This window comes from Salvelinus alpinus, chromosome 24, assembly GCF_045679555.1.
Source record: "Salvelinus alpinus chromosome 24, SLU_Salpinus.1, whole genome shotgun sequence".
In the NCBI taxonomy this organism is placed as follows: domain Eukaryota; kingdom Metazoa; phylum Chordata; class Actinopteri; order Salmoniformes; family Salmonidae; genus Salvelinus; species Salvelinus alpinus.
In genome coordinates this window covers 13,917,948-13,935,258 of record NC_092109.1, presented here as the reverse complement: position 1 = coordinate 13,935,258, position 17,311 = coordinate 13,917,948, and the positions used below count along the sequence as shown (strand labels likewise).

At 42.1% G+C, this 17,311-nt stretch overlaps 1 protein-coding gene across 6 annotated transcripts in view; it reads left to right on the top strand.

Annotated features, from left to right (window-relative positions):
• The window catches only part of LOC139552206 (netrin receptor UNC5D-like), a 324,682-nt gene that overhangs the window by 233,163 nt on the left and 74,208 nt on the right, over window positions 1-17,311 (top strand). For all 6 annotated transcript variants that reach the window (XM_071363703.1, XM_071363702.1, XM_071363701.1 and 3 more), the window contains exons 3-4: window positions 9,410-9,553; window positions 11,026-11,129. In XM_071363703.1, coding sequence (XP_071219804.1) covers window positions 9,410-9,553; window positions 11,026-11,129 — 248 coding nt within the window. The remainder of the gene's footprint in view (window positions 1-9,409; window positions 9,554-11,025; window positions 11,130-17,311) is intronic.

The following is a 17,311-nucleotide window of genomic DNA, read 5'->3' as shown; positions in this document are numbered from 1 at the left end:
ACTTGCTTCATCTCTCTAGCGTCATTCCATGTGACAGAGGGGTGCAGGGAGAGCGTGGAGAGCGGGGGAGAAGGGAAAGAAGGTGAAGGGGAGGAGAGAGGGAGGAAAAAAGAGCAGCATTATCCATTCCACCTTTAGAAGGAGAGGGTAAAGGAAAAAGAAAAGACATGGAGAGAGAACAAGGGTGGAGGAGAGAGAACAAGGGATGCTCTACTCCTCCTCAGGGTCTGTTGTCAAGGCTTCATGGCACTCTGTCAAGAGCCATTGGCAAGACCTAAGCCCACAAGGAAAGACCTGAGCCACAAGGGAAGTCCTGAGCCACAGGGAAAGTCCTGAGCCACAGGGAAAGACCTGAGCCACAGCGAAAGGCCCGAGCCACAAGGAAAGGCAAAGATGGAGAGAGGGAGAGACATGGGCAAAGAGGTACAGAAAGAGAGGAAAGATAGAAAAGAGGGGAGAGAGGGATGGAGATGTACAGAAAGAGGGGAGGTAAGAAAGGATGTACTGGGATTGACACACACACACTATATCCATTTACAAGCACACAAAGAAAGCAAATGAGGGAAAAACGGTTAAATAATGGAATACCAGGTCACTGATACTGTGGCTAAGCTTTTTGATCTGCACACAGTGTGGAGGATTCTTGGAGAGAGTGTGACTTCCTGATTTTCTCTTACTCCATCTCCCCCTTCAGCCAGCCACCTCACACTGGCACTCACTCAATAAGACATTAGTTTGGGAGGATTATTTGATACCATTAGTCATGGCTTTCCTTGTTTGGGCCACAAATTCATTCTTGGATGCACACACACACACACACACACACACACACACACACACACACACACACACACACACACACACACACACACACAGGCCGACAGACAGACAAACACACAGCACAGCACACACACACATTGCTCCTTTATGCCCCTTTGCAGAAATGATGATCTATGTTGCTGTTCGAAATCTACCCAAACCACATTTTCCTTGTATTTTACTCTATTGAGAGAGAATCGATTTTCTCTGAGAAACATGGATGTGCCCCTTAGTTGTGGCACATACAGAAGTTTAATGTGTCTCTACAGCACCAGTGCACAGAGTCCGTCTTGATACTTTTTGAAAGAAAAACTACTGCGCACAGTGGACTTCTGAATGTTCTGACTATTATTCTGTGGAATAAACCAGAACATAAACAGCATATTAAAGATGATAATCGTGTCGTGTTGACTAAATCTACATCCCAAATGGCACCCTATTCCCTTTATAGCCCTATGGGCCCTGGTCAAAAGTAATGCAAAATTGGGAATAGGGTGCCATTTGGTACGCAGGATAAGTAAAGTAAAGTAAATTGACTAAAACAGAGTGCCTAACCACACAATTTTATGGCCTAGTCAGCATTCACTCGCAGTTCTACAATATCTTACATTGCAGCCTTCATAGTGAATAAAGATGAAGCACTTCTCCCAATGGACAGGGAGTCATTGTGATTTAAAAGATTGCTGAACCCAAATCCCCCTATAGACGTCTTATTGTATTTAAATCATAAACTAAGTCGCTTGTCAGTGAGCACTTAAACTAGAGATTACATAATCACTGGCATCAATATGAAGCTTTTAGACAGACAGACAGTCAAACAGACAGATACAGGCCTTGGTATGGACCCAAGAGGGGTCTCAAACTGAAATCTCAAGACTAACGGATGTCAAGTGCACTTGAAAAGGATCTACCGTTTTAATGTTGTACTTTATAACAGTAATTTTTCTGGTGATGGTGCTCCCCTGGGCTATTCAGCTTATCTTATGACAGGTGTGCACAACACAGGCCCTTAAGTTCCACAGTTATGTTGGTTTTCGTCTCTCCTTGGTACTTGATGCTTCTGAACGGCTGTAGTGTGGACACACCTGGTTTAACTGGTAGAAATTAGTGTCAAGGATGAAAATCTGCAGGATTGCAGCACTCTGTGTACCCTTGTCTTATTACTTCCATATTTCTGTTTATCTGTCTCAGTAAATATCTCCCCAAACACATCTCTATCAAACAGGTATGACCTACAACTGACAGCAAGTTTCAATTTTGTCTCAACCTATTTGTGGTCCTGTCTGTCTGTCTGCTGGTCCTGTCTGATGTATATTGTGGATAAAGAGTTACCTGTCTAACAGAACACAGAGGATGTTTTTTAATGGAAGCCTTTCCAACATAATCCAGGTAGAATCAGGAATTCCCTAGGGCAGCTGTCTAGGCCCCTTACTTTTTTTTATTTTTACTAACGACATGTCACTGGCTTTGAATACTACAGCGACTGAAATGACTGCAACACTTAACAAACAGCTGCAGTTAGTTTCAGAATGGGTGGCAAGGAATAAGTTAGTCCTAAATATTTCAAAAACTAAAAGCATTGTATTTGGGACAAATCGTTCACTAAACCCTAAACCTCAACTAAATATTGTAATGAATAATGTGGAAATTGAGCAAGTTATGGTGACTACAACAGTAGCTAAGATGGGGAAAAGTCTGTCCATAATAAAGCGCTGCTCTGCCTTCTTGACAGCGCTATAAACAAGGCAGGTCCTACAGGCCCTAGTTTTGTCGCACCTGGGCTACTGTTCAGTCGTGTGTTCAGGTGCCAGAAGGGGGGACTTAGGAAAATGTCAATTGGCTCAGAACAGGGCAGCACGGCTGGCCCTTGGATATACACAGAGATCTAATATTAATAATATGCATGTCAATCTCTCCTGGCTCAAAGTGGAGGAGAGATTGACTTCATCACTACTGGTATTTGTGAAAGGTATTGCCATGTTGAATGCACTGAGCTGTCTGTTTGAACTACTGGCAAACAGATCGGACACCCATGCATACCCCACAAGACATATCACAGTTCCCAAGTCCAGAACAGACTATGTAAGGCGCACAGTACAACATAGAGCCATGACTACATGGAACTCCATTCCACATCAAGTAACTGATGCAAGCAGTAAAATTTCATTTAAAAAAACAGATAAAAATACACGTTATGGAACAGCAGGGACCGTGAAGAGACACAGGCACAGACACATGCATAAACACACACACACAATAACATACGCACACGTACATATTGATTTTGTGTTGTAGATATGTGATAGTAGAGTAGTGGCCTGAAGGCACACACTTAATGTGTTGTGAAATCTGTTGTGAATATATTGTAATGTTTTTAAAATTGTATAACTGCCTTCATTTTGCTGTACCCCAGGAAGAGTAGCTGCTGCCTTGGCAGCAGCTAATGGGGATCCATAATAAATACACATACAAAATGCATGCTGGGAGTGGCCCGCTGAGAGGACTCTTGGAGCCGAAAACATACACACGTCACGTGTACAGACACACAAACACACTCTCTCACTAACCCCCAACCGTGATGGGCCTGTTTGGAACAGTCTGTGAAATTAGGTTTATATAGCAGGCAGGGAGAATAAAGTTATCATAGACAGAGCTGCTTTCCCCTTTGGAGAGCTGCCCTGAAATAGTTTTGAAGACGGTTCTTTCTAAGATATCCAGCAGAGCTTCCCTATTATGCATTAATGTTCCAATACGGTCTCATATAGTTTTTTGTAGACGTACAGTCTGTCGCTGTTGGAGAGACTTAAAAAAATATAACAACCAATTCCATACCAACCATATCTTTGTTCATGATTATGGATTGAATCAGAGCTTGAGATACAGTGGGGAGAACAAGTATTTGATACACTGCCGATTTTGCAGGTTTTCCTACTTACAAAGCATGTAGAGGTCTGTAATTTTTATCATAGGTACACTTCAACTATGAGAGACGGAATCTAAAACAAAAATCCAGAAAATCACATTGTATGATTTTTAAATAATTAATTTGCATTTTATTGCATGACATAAGTATTTGATCACCTACCAACCAGTAAGAATTCCGGCTCTCACAGACCTGTTAGTTTTTCTTTAAGAAGCCCTCCTGTTCTCCACTCATTACCTGTATTAACTGCACCTGTTTGAACTCGTTACCTGTATAAAAGACACCTGTCCACACACTCAATCAAACAGATTCCAACCTCTCCACAATGGCCAAGACCAGAGAGCTGTGTAAGGACATCAGGGATAAAATTGTAGACCTGCACAAGGCTGGGATGGGCTACAGGACAATAGGCAAGCAGCTTGGTGAGAAGGAAACAACTGTTGGCGCAATTATTAGAAAATGGAAGAAGTTCAAGATGACGGTCAATCACCCTCGGTCTGGGGCTCCATGCAAGATCTCACCTCGTGGGGCATCAATGATCATGAGGAAGGTGAGGGATCAGCCCAGAACTACACGGCAGGACCTGGTCAATGACCTGAAGAGAGCTGGGACCACAGTCTCAAAGAAAACCATTAGTAACACACTACGCCGTCATGGATTAAAATCCTGCAGCGCACGCAAGGTCCCCCTGCTTAAGCCAGTGCATGTCCAGGCCCGTCTGAAGTTTGCCAATGACCATCTGGATGATCCAGAGGAGGAATGGGAGAAGGTCATGTGGTCTGATGAGACAAAAATAGAGCTTTTTGGTCTAACTCCACTCGCCGTGTTTGGAGGAAGAAGAAGTATGAGTACAACCCCAAGAACACCATCCCAACCGTGAAGCATGGAGGTGGAAACATCATTCTTTGGGGATGCTTTTCTGCAAAGGGGACAGGACGACTGCACCGTATTGAGGGGAGGATGGATGGGGCCGTGTATCGCGAGATCTTGGCCAACAACCTCCTTCCCTCAGTAAGAGCATTGAAGATGGGTCGTGGCTGGGTCTTCCAGCATGACAACGACACGAAGCACACAGCCATGGCAACTAAGGAGTGGCTCCGTAAGAAGCATCTCAAGGTCCTGGAGTGGCCTAGCCAGTCTCCAGACCTGAACCCAATAGAAAATCTTTGGAGGGAGCTGAAAGTCCGTATTGCCCAGCGACAGCCCCGAAACCTGAAGGATCTGGAGAAGATCTGTATGGAGGAGTGGGCCAAAATCCCTGCTGCAGTGTGTGCAAACCTAGTCAAGAACTACAGGAAACGTATGATCTCTGTAATTGCAAACAAAGGTTTCTGTACCAAATATTAAGTTCTGCTTTTCTGATGTATCAAATACTTATGTCATGCAATAAAATGCAAATTAATTACTTAAAAATCATACAATGTGATTTTCTGGATTTTTGTTTTAGATTCCGTCTCTCATAGTTGAAGTGTACCTATGATAAAAATTACAGACCTCTACATGCTTTGTAAGTAGGAAAACCTGCAAAATCGGCAGTGTATCAAATACTTGTTCTCCCCACTGTATGCATAAATAAATTGAGATTCAGAGTGAATCGTAGACACACTATGGTTTCTGTACATCAAGTTAAAAGAATAATCCACTCAAAAAATATATTTAGGAATTATTTTTATTAGTCCAATGTTGATACAGTCTCAAAATGCATGATTGCATGTCACGTTTTCAAGATATATAACTTTCAAAAAGCAAATTGTAACTTGCCACATCATGATGATGCGTTTTACATCATATGATTGAGATTGCGTCTTTTCAATACCCGGGGTGTTGACGAATCACAGCGCACCTTTTTGTGAATAACTGTTATGGAACCATTTTTTCTAATGTACTGTATCCATAGAAATAATGCAAGGATACAATGCAGGTGGCAGACCTCCAATATACCATATCTATTTGAAACCATTTACTCCCATTTAGTCTCTTGGTAATCTGTATAGATGTATTAAGGCATTAGTAGAACTGAGTAATCAAAAGAGGGTCAATAACAATCCCTATCTCATTGGCATCATCCTGCATCATATGTTCTCCCCATTGCCAGTCTGAGGTAGATTACAGTGGCTTGTGAAATTATTCACCCCCATTGGCATTTTTCCTATTTTGTTGCCTTACAACCTGGAATTAAAATGGGTTTTTGGGGGTTTGTGTGATTTGATTTACACAACATGCCTACCACTTTGAAGATGCAAAATATTTTTATTGTGAAACAAACAAGAAATAAGACAAAAAAACAGAAAACTTGAGCGTGCATAACTATTGACCCCCCCAAAGTCAATACTTTGTAGAGCCACCTTTTTCAGCAATTACAGCTGCAAGTCTCTTGGGGTATGTCTCTACAAGCTTGGCACATCTAGCCACTGGGAATTTTGCCCATTCTTCAAGGAAAAACTGCTCCAGCTCCTTCAAGTTGGATGGGTTCCGCTGGTGTACAGCAATCTTTAAGTCATACCACAGATTCTCAATTGGATTGAGGTCTGGGCTTTGACTAGGCCGTTCCAAGACATTTAAATGTTTCCCCTTAAATCACTCGAGTGTTGCTTAAGCAGTATGCTTAGGGTCATTGTCCTGCTGGAAGGTGAACCTCTGTCCCAGTCTCAAATCTCTGGAAGACTGAAACAGGTTTCCCTCAAGAATTTCCCTGTATTTAGCGCCATCCATCATTCCTTCAATTCTAACCAGTTTCATCATTCCTTCAATTCTAACCAGTTTCATCATTCCTTCAATTCTAACCAGTTTCCCCGTCCCTGCGAATGAAAAACATCCGCACTACCGTGCTTCACTGTGGGGATGGTGTTCACGGGGTAATGAGAGGTGTTGGGTTTGCACCAGACATTTTCCTTGATGGCCAAAAATATCAATTTTAGTGTCATTTGACCAGAGTACCATCTTCCATATGTTTGGGGTGTCTCTCACATGTCTTTTGGCGAACACCAAACATGTTTGCTTATTTCTTTCTTTAAGCGATGGCTTTTTTCTGGCCACTCTTCCGTAAAGCCCAGCTGTGTGGAGTGTATGGCTTAAAGTGGTCATATGGAGCTTTGCAGCTCCAGGGTTATCTTTGGTCTCTTTGTTGCCTATCTGATTAATGCCCTCCTTGCCTGGTCCATCAGTTTTGGTGGGCGTACCTCTCTTGGCAGGTTTGTTGTGGTGCCATATTCTTTAAAAAATGTAATAATGGATTTAATGGTGCTCCGTGAGATGTTCAAAGTTTTGGATATGTTTTTATAACCCAACCCTGATCTGTACTTCTCCACAACTTTGTCCCTGACCTGTTTGGAGAGCTCCTTGGTCTTCATGGTGCTGCTTGCTTGGTGGTGTCCCTTGCTTAGTGGTGTTGCAGACTCTGGGGCCTTTCAGAACAGGTGTATATAGACTGAGATCATGTGACATTTAGATTGCACACAGGTGGACTTTATTTAACTAATATTGTGACTTCTGAGGGTAATTGGTTGCACCAGATCATATTTAGGGGCTTCATAGCAAAGTGGGTGAATACATACAGTGGGGAGAACAAGTATTTGATACACTGCCGATTTTGCAGGTTTTCCTACTTACAAAGCATGTAGAGGTCTGTAATTTTTATCATAGGTACACTTCAACTGTGAGAGACGGAATTTAAAACAAAAATCCAGAAAATCACATTGTATGATTTTTAAGTAATTAATTCGCATTTTATTGCATGACATAAGTATTTGATCACCTACCAACCAGTAAGAATTCCGGCTCTCACAGACCTGTTAGTTTTTCTTTAAGAAGCCCTCCTGTTCTCCACTCATTACCTGTATTAACTGCACCTGTTTGAACTCGTTACCTGTATAAAAGACACCTGTCCACCCACTCAATCAAACAGACTCCAACCTCTCCACAATGGCCAAGACCAGAGAGCTGTGTAAGGACATCAGGGATAAAATTGTAGACCTGCACAAGGCTGGGATGGGCTACAGGACAATAGGTAAGCAGCTTGGTGAGAAGGCAACAACTGTTGGCGCAATTATTAGAAAATGGAAGAAGTTCAAGATGACGGTCAATCACCCTCGGTCTGGGGCTCCATGCAAGATCTCACCTCGTGGGGCATCAATGATCATGAGGAAGGTGAGGGATCAGCCCAGAACTACACGGCAGGACCTGGTTAATGACCTGAAGAAAGCTGGGACCACAGTCTCAAAGAAAACCATTAGTAACACACTACGCCGTCATGGATTAAAATCCTGCAGCGCACGCAAGGTCCCCCTGCTCAAGCCAGCGCATGTCCAGGCCCGTCTGAAGTTTGCCAATGACCATCTGGATGATCCAGAGGAGGAATTGGAGAAGGTCATGTGGTCTGATGAGACAAAAATAGAGCTTTTTGGTCTAAACTCCACTCGCCGTGTTTGGAGGAAGAAGAAGGATTAGTACAACCCCAAGAACACCATCCTAACCGTGAAGCTTGGAGGTGGAAACATCATTCTTTGGGGATGCTTTTCTGCAAAGGGGACAGGATGACTGCACCGTATTGAGGGGAGGATGGATGGGGCCATGCATCGCGAGATCTTGGCCAACAACCTCCTTCCCTCAGTAAGAGCATTGAAGATAGGTCGTGGCTGGGTCTTCCAGCATGACAACGACCCGAAACACACAGCCAGGGCAACTAAGGAGTGGCTCCGTAAGAAGCATCTCAAGGTCCTGGAGTGGCCTAGCCAGTCTCCAGACCTGAACCCAATAGAAAATCTTTGGAGGGAGCTGAAAGTCCGTATTGCCCAGCGACAGCCCCGAAACCTGAAGGATCTGGAGAAGGTCTGTATGGAGGAGTGGGCCAAAATCCCTGCTGCAGTGTGTGCAAACCTGGTCAAGAACTACAGGAAACGTATGATCTCTGTAATTGCAAACAAAGGTTTCTGTACCAAATATTAAGTTCTGCTTTTCTGATGTATCAAATACTTATGTCATGCAATAAAATGCGAATTAATTACTTAAAAATCATACAATGTGATTTTCTGGATTTTTGTTTTAAATTCCGTCTCTCACAGTTGAAGTGTACCTATGATAAAAATTACAGACCTCTACATGCTTTGTAAGTAGGAAAACCTGCAAAATCGGCAGTGTATCAAATACTTGTTCTCCCCACTGTATGCACGCACCACTTTTTGAAACAAGTAATTTTTTTCCATTTCACTTCACCAATTTGGACTATTTTGTGTATGCCCATTACATGAAATCCAAATAAAAATCAATTTAAATTACAGGTTGTAATGCAACAAAATAGAAAAAACGCCAAGGGGGATGAATACTTTTGCAAGACACTGTATCTGAGTGATAGTCAAAATGATGATAATAAGAAAATGTCTTTATATAGATTTGTCAGGCTTCAGAGTAATCTGTGGATAATAATATGAAAGACACTCGTCTCTCTGCACACCTCTTCATCTGTTTGGGACTGATAATCTCTTATCGAATGGATATTTAATCACCTGTCTTTTACGTCTCACCAAGTCTTCTGATTACGTTGTGTGATAATCTGTTTTGATCATTTTAGCGATTTCAAGTTTCTGATCATCTGGGATATATTTGGATTATGTAATCTGTGATGGTAAACTGTGTTGGTAATTTGGGATTATAATCTGTGTGTTCCTGCAGGGCTGAAGATCCGGGAGGTGATGATCAACGTGTCCCGTCAGCAGGTGGAGGACTTCCATGGCCCTGAGGACTACTGGTGTCTGTGTGTGGCCTGGAGCCACCTGGGCACCTCCAAGAGCCGCAAGGCCACCGTACGCATCGCCTGTGAGTAGCAGAACCATACCAACAGATTAGATTTTTTTATTTTAAATAGCCAAGTAATCGGTAATATCTATACAGAATATCTCACCACCATGTGTTTCCATCTCCTCTCTCTCCTTTATTCCTTTCATGCAGATTTGCTGTCAACAGTTTAGTGAAATATGTTTTGTTGTGAAAACATGTTAGGAGGAAAGGGTGGTGAGATATTCTGTATAGCTAAAGGTAATGTGTCAACCAATCAATTATGAACATTTTAAAAATTCCCTATTCAAAATGAAATAGAAATGACTGTATGCTGCCCTGCACAATCAATGAACCAACAGCATCGCCTAGGGCTATACGTTCTCTCCCAGACTCATGGATATAGATTTTGGAGCGTAGCATAAGGTAACCAGTCCATCCAGTATGCATAATAACACAGTCCACACTCAAAGGCAATTACTATAATTTGTTTGATTTTGGAGTATAGGCTAGACCAATTATATGCCAAAGACATTTTAAATCACTCTTGTTTTGTGTATTGTAAAAGGGCACAATCATCATTTTAAGGTTTTTCCATTCGGCTGGAGCTCATGAATCTATGCATGTGCATAAGCACTAATATGCGTATGACTGTTTTTAATGAATCGTTATCTTAGAAAGCGCTGTCCATTTCGTTGTGTTAGGCTTTGAAACAACATCCACAACGACCATGTTTTACACCGTTTCAACCTGCTGTTGAACTTCTTTCTTTAAATTGGTCATCACGGTGTGTCACGCTGGTATACGGATCGGGAGACAGACGCAGGAATGCGTAATAGTTTTTTCTATTACACCCAAATTATGGCGTGTCGTGTAAAGGCACGGGACGAAGACCAAACAAACACTATACAAAACACAGGGTAGAAACCCAAACAAAAGAGCGAGGAGTACCTTGAATAAATAACACAAACGCACAATGATTAACACACAGGACGAGACTCGTAATCATCTGCGCAATCCACAATGGCACGAAAGCCAAAACACACAGCACAGGTACTCACACGCACCAACGGACATTGTAACAATAATCTACAGGACTCTGGTAAACCAAGGGCACACTTATACAATTACTAATCACTGGGAATAGGGGCCAGGTGTGCGTAATGAAAGTTCCAGAGGGATCCGTGACACCGTGAGGTGAGTTTTAAAAGTACTATAGGACTACTGTTTTGAGGATAAGTCTTTGATGTGATTTTCCATTGTATTTGCATTGACTTCAGGAGTGTTTAGAGGGACAATAGAGCCCTGAGTGCCAGGCCATTAGGACCCGATGGTAGTTAGCAAATTGGCTACTCACTACCAAAGCATGTCCAGAGTGCATAAAAGGAGATTATCGTGACTCAACGGTCACATGGAATTTTACTGCAGTCATGACTCATCACTGCCAGTGTGGCGGTAATACGGTCACCGCAACAGCCCTAATCCTGTCTCCCTGTGTCCCTCCCCTCTCCCAGACCTGAGGAAGAACTTTGAGCAGGACCCCCAGGGGAGGGAGGTGCCCATTAAAGGCATGATTGTGCTGCACTGCCGTCCACCAGAGGGAGTGCCTGTCGCAGAGGTAAGGCCTGCATGTTTTAACTCACAGTATATACCGATTTTTATTATGCTTTTCTTATAGCAAGTGTTATAATGCATTATAGCAGATTCAAGTCGTTTTTGTTGCCCACAAAGCATTTGTCAGTTACATGTATTTGTCATATTTGGATTACTACTACTCCAGGGTTACAGCATCCAAAGGCACATCTACATTTCTCTGTGGAGAGATGATTGTTCCCATTTGAACTGTTTCCACTACTAGCCCCATTCCCTTCAGCATCTGAGTGACTGGCTCTTGTTGTGTGTTTACCTCAGAGTGGAGATGTGGAGATGGTGATATAGGCCTGCTGCATGCTTGAGGCCATATCTATCTCCTCGCATCCCTACGTTGTATAGTGAAGGGATGTAGAGTTATGACTTATTAAGGTGCCATGGATATTATTTGTGAGGCTGCTCCTCTCCGTTCTCATGTCGCTTTCATCTTCAGGGTGAATAAGAAATTAGGTTTTCACCGGCATGTTTACTTTCAGTGGTATGAATGTGTGTCCAACCATGTGTGTCTTGTACATTTGCATGTTTATTGGATTGCCTTGGATTGTTGTGTGTGTGTGCCTGCCTGCCTGCCTGCTTGCCGGCGTATGTTTGTGGTGTTAATGTGTGTTCGCACCTTCCTGCCACTGGCGTAACGCAGTTTCTCTGGACACCTCCCACAAGGTCAGAGCCCCCCCCTCTAAATCTAATGAGTCAGCCAGACAGCCACTCACAAAGAATAGACTACCGATTGCTGTCCACGGTGCTAAAATTGCAACATGTCTATGCAAAGCAATGATAGGCTTTCTGTGGTGCCAAGGCATGTAGCCTATAGCTTTGCTTTAGCTAATGAATAAATGTTTATTTGTAGGCCTATTTGGTTGTCATTTTCACATGTTAAGCCTGACATTTCACGAAGTTATACACGGTGCCGCAAGGCTGCCATACTGTGTGGTTCGATACATAGTCGCATAGTAATCAGCAACCAATAGATATTTTTGAATATACAACTGCCCTGTGCAGCCTACTTGAACCTGCATGACATGAGTCGTCCTCACGCTCTCTCCCAGCTTGGATAGAAAGTTGTTGTGTGTTAAACCAGTCTAATAATGCCAAATAATGCAATCAGTCCACCCTCAAAACACAAGCTTGCCTTGGATTGTTTCATTATGCAGTCGAGACTACTATCTATAGTTGTATACAGTATTTAGCAGCTATTTATAAACTTGTTATAAGAATTACACATCAAATAGCCTAACAATGAGGGAAAAGTAGTTGGCTTGAGGATAAATTTAGCCATCATTGTTGAACTCGGGAGGTTTTGTCTGGCTAATAGCCACGGGCTGCAATCAAGGTACATTCAATCAAATTCAATTTGAGAGCCTCCCCTGTCTTCTGAAGTCCTCTTTCTGCTTCTCTTTCTCTCTTTTTCTCTTAGAAAAAAGAATCTCTGTGTCTGTGCTTTTTTTATACATAGAGGCCTATAGTAGCTACAGTATGCGACTGCGTCACCTTGCATTTTTGTGTGTAAATGTTTTCACCAAGGCCTGTAGGTCCAGGTTGCGGGCCCAACTGTTTTCTTTACCAAGTATTGACAACCCAGACAGTCTTTCCTGAGACATTGTGCATTATATGCCCATTGCGCTGCCCACAATTTAAATGTAGTCTTGAATGATGCATGGCAAGATATACCAGAGATAAGGGACAGTTGATATTGCAACCACACAACTCAAACCACTTTTTTTGGTTTGAGCCCTCAAGAACTGTTGTCCGCTAAAAATGATTTTCTGTTTGCATCTGCCAATTTATTGGCTGTCCAGTATCCAGACGACCTGTCCCAGCGCTTCCTATAAACAGGGTTGGGGAGAAACAGATTACATGTAATCCGTTACCTGTAACTGATTACAAACAAAAAAAACTGTAACAGTAATCTGTTACGTTACCAGCAAAAATGTTGTAATCAAATTACAGATACTTTGAAAAACTGGATGATTATTTCTAGGATTACTTTTAAATTCAGAAAGCATACTTTATGACACCTTTCTATTTTTTGACATTCAACATTTAAAAAAGGCGAGTTTAAGTTTGTTCCGCCAGAGGGAGTCTGACCACAAGTCAGAGACCACTATGATGACACACCAAATACGCTTGGATTGCGGGAAAAGAACAGGCATACGTTTTTTTTGTAGGCTAGTTCAAGCTACAGTGCCATTGAAAACTATTTGCCCCCTTTCTGATTTTCTCTATTTTTGCATATTTTTTATACTGAATGTTATCAGATCTTCTACAAAACCTAATATTAGATAAAGGGAACCTGAGTGAACAAATAACACAACAATTACACTACCGGTCAAAAGTTTTAAGACACCTACTCATATATTTTATACCATTTGCTTTGATGACAGCTTTGCACGCTCTTGGCATTCTCTCAACCAGCTTCACCTGGAATGCTTTTCTAACAGTCTTGAAGGAGTTCCTACATATGCTGAGCACTTGTTGGCTGCTTTTCCTTCACTCTGCTCTCCAACTCATCCCAAACCATCTCAACTGGGAAGGAGTGTGTGTCCTCTTACCCTGGCCTATCGTTGTGTGCTCACCTGGGCTGTGAGGGTGTGTCCTCTTACCCTGGCCTATCGTAGTGTGCTCACCTGGGCTGTGAGGGTGTGTCCTGTGAGGGTGTGACTGTCCCTCAGCTCTGTCTGCAGCCTCGGCAGCATGTAGTCCAGTCTCCCCAGTCTCTGCCTGTCCTTGTCAGCGTAGGGACATTTTCTACAGTGTCCTCCACACGAAGGTCTGAGAGCCGACAGTCCACCACACTTTCCTACAGAGAGAGAGAGAGTTTTTAAAAATATACACTGAGTGTACAAAACATTAGGAACATGTTCCTAATATTGAGTTGCACCGCCTTTTGCCCCTCAGAACAGCCTCAAACTCGTCTGGGCTTGGACTCTTCAAGGTGTCGAAAGCGTTCCACAGGGATGCAGGCCCATGTTGACTCCAATGCTTTCCACAGTTGTGTCAAGCTGGCTGGATGTCCTTTGGGTGGTGGACCATTTTTGATACACACGGGAAACATTTGAGCGTGAAAAACCCAGCAGCGTTGCAGTTCTTGACACACTCAAACCGGTGCGCCTGGCACCTTCTACCATAACGTGTTCAAAGGCACTTAAATCTTCTGTCCTGCCCATTCACCCTCTCAATGGCACACACACAATCCTTGTCTCAATTGTCTCAAGGCTTAACATTCTTTCTTTAACCTGTCTCCTTCCCTTCATCTACACTGATTGAAGTGGATTTAACAAGTGACATCAATAAGGGATCATAGCTTTCACCTGGATTCACCTGGTTAGTCTATGTCATGGAAAGAGCAGGTGTCCTAAATGTTTTGTGCACTCAGTGTATTCATGCTACACACACATCACAACTGCTACTACTAGACTCTTATTTTGATTGCTAATTACTGCAGAATTTAAACTCTTGCCCTCAATCCTCCCCCAAAACACATGTAAATATTGGACTATAAATTGTGCCTTCCTGTATTGTACTTCCTGTATTATGCTCAAATCTTTGATCTATTCCACTGCGCCATGTACCTTATCTTCGTATTCTTATCTTTTATTGTTTCTTATTGTTGTTGCATTATCCAGAAGTAACGTGCAAGTAAGAATTTCAGTGGAGAGTGTTTACCATGTGTATCCCGTATATTAGAGGTCGACCGATTAATCGGAATGGCCGATTAATTGGGGCCGATTTCAAGTTTTCATAACAATCGGAAATCGGTCATTTTGGACGCCGATTTTGCAGATTTTTTGTATTTATTATTATTATTTATTTTTACACCTTTATTTAACTAGGCAAGTCAGTTAAGAACACATTCTTATTTTCAATGACGGCCTAGGAACGGTGGGTTAACTGCCTTGTTCAGGGGCAGGACGACAGATTTTTACCTTGTCAGCTCAGGGATTCAATCTTGCAACCTTACGGTTAACTAGTCCAACGCTCTAACCACCTGCCTCACGAGGAGCCCGCCTGTTACGCGAATGCAGTAAAAAGCCAAGCTAAGTTGCTAGCTAGCATTAAACTTATCTTATAAAAAACAATCAATCAATCAATCATAATCACTAGTTAACTACACATGGTTGATGATATTACTAGTTTATCTAGCGTGTCCTGCGTTGCATATAATCGATGCAGTGCGCATTCGCGAAAAAGGACTGTCGTTGCTCCAACGTGTACCTAACCATAAACATCAATGCCTTTCTTAAAATCAATACACAGAAGTATATATTTTTAAACCTGCATATTTAGCTAAAAGATATCCAGGTTAGCAGGCAATATTAACCAGGTGAAATTGTGTCACTTCTCTTGCGTTCATTGCACGCAGAGTCAGGGTATATGCAACATTTTGGGCAGCCTGGCTCATTGCGAACTAATTTGCCAGAATTTTACGTAATTATGACATAACATTGAAGGTTGTGCAATGTAAAAGGAATATTTAGACTTATGGATGCCACCCGTTAGATAAAATACAGAACGGTTCCGTATTTCACTGAAAGAATACATGTTTTGTTTTCGAGATGATAGTTTCCAGATTCGACCATATTAATGACCTAAGGATCGTATTTCTGTGTGTTATTATGTTATAATTAAGTCTATGATTTGATAGAGCAGTCTGACTGAGCGATGGTGGGCACCAGCAGGCTCGTAAGCATTCATTCAAACAGCACTTTCGTGTGTTTTGCCAGCAGCTCTGCTGTTTATGAATGCAAGCCTATCAACTCCCCAGATTAGGCTGGTGTAACCGATGTGAAATGTCTAGCTAGTTAGCGGGGTGCATGCTAATAGCGTTTCAAACGTCACTCGCTCTGAGACTTGGAGTAGTTGTTCCCCTTGCTCTGCATGGGTAACGCTGCTTCGAGGGTGGCTGTTGTCGATGTGTTCCTGGTTCGTGCCCAGGTAGGGGCGAGGAGAGGGACGGAAGCTATACTGTTACACTGGCAATAGTTAAGTGCCTATAGGAACATCCAATAGTCAAAGGTATATGAAATACAAATGGTATAGAGAGAAATAGTCCTATAATTCCTATAATAACTACAACCTAAAACTTCTTACCTGGGAATATGGAAGACGCATGTTAAAAGGAACCACCAGCTTTCATATGTTCTCCTGTTTTGAGCAAGGAACTTAAATGTTAGCTTTCTTACATGGCACATATTGCACTTTTACTTTCTTCTACAACACTTAGTTTTTGCATTATTTAAACCAAATTGAACATGTTTCATTATCTATTTGAGGCTAAATTGATTTTATTGATGTATTATATTAAGTTAAAATAAGTGTTCATTCAGTATTGTTGTAATTGTCATTATTACAAATAAATTTAAGGGAGCAAACAATACATTTTAAAAATCGTCTGATTAATCGGTATCGGCTTTTTTGGTCCTCCAATAATCGGTATCGGTATCGGCGTTGAAAAATCATAATCGGTCAACCTCTACCGTATATACGGCTAATAAAATTAGAAACTTGAAACTATTCATAGTTTTTGGAATTTTCTATGCTCCCTAACTGTCTAGCTTTCGTTTTGCGTCATGGAACACATCTTCCACGTTCCACATTTGAAACTAGTTAGTTTACACATTCATGAATGTGACTCCAGCGAAGAAAGACAGTGGTTAAATAATACATAGAAGTCCAGCCGTTTCTCCAACATGGCCCTCAACCAATGTCACGCCCTGACCTGAGATATCTCTGTTTTCTTTATATTTTGGTTAGGTCAGGGTGTGACTAGAGTGGGTACGTTAGTTTTTGTATTGTCTAGGGTTTTTGTATGTCAAGGGTTGTTGTAGGTCTAGGTGTTTTGTATGTCTATGGTGGCCTGATATGGTTCCCAATCAGAGGCAGCTGTTTATCGTTGTTTCTGATTGGGGATCATATTTAGGTAGCCATTTTCCCTTTGGTGTTTGTGGGTTCTTGTTCTATGTTTAGTTGCCTGTCTGCCCTATCCATATAGCTTCACGGTTCGTTTTGTTATTTTGTTAGTTTGTTCAGTGTTCATTCGTTAAAATAAATAAGAATGTACGCATACCACGCTGCGCCTTGGTCTCCTCCTTACAACGGCCGTGACAACCAAGGAGATATCCTCATCTACAGTGGGAAAGTAACCGTCTGAAC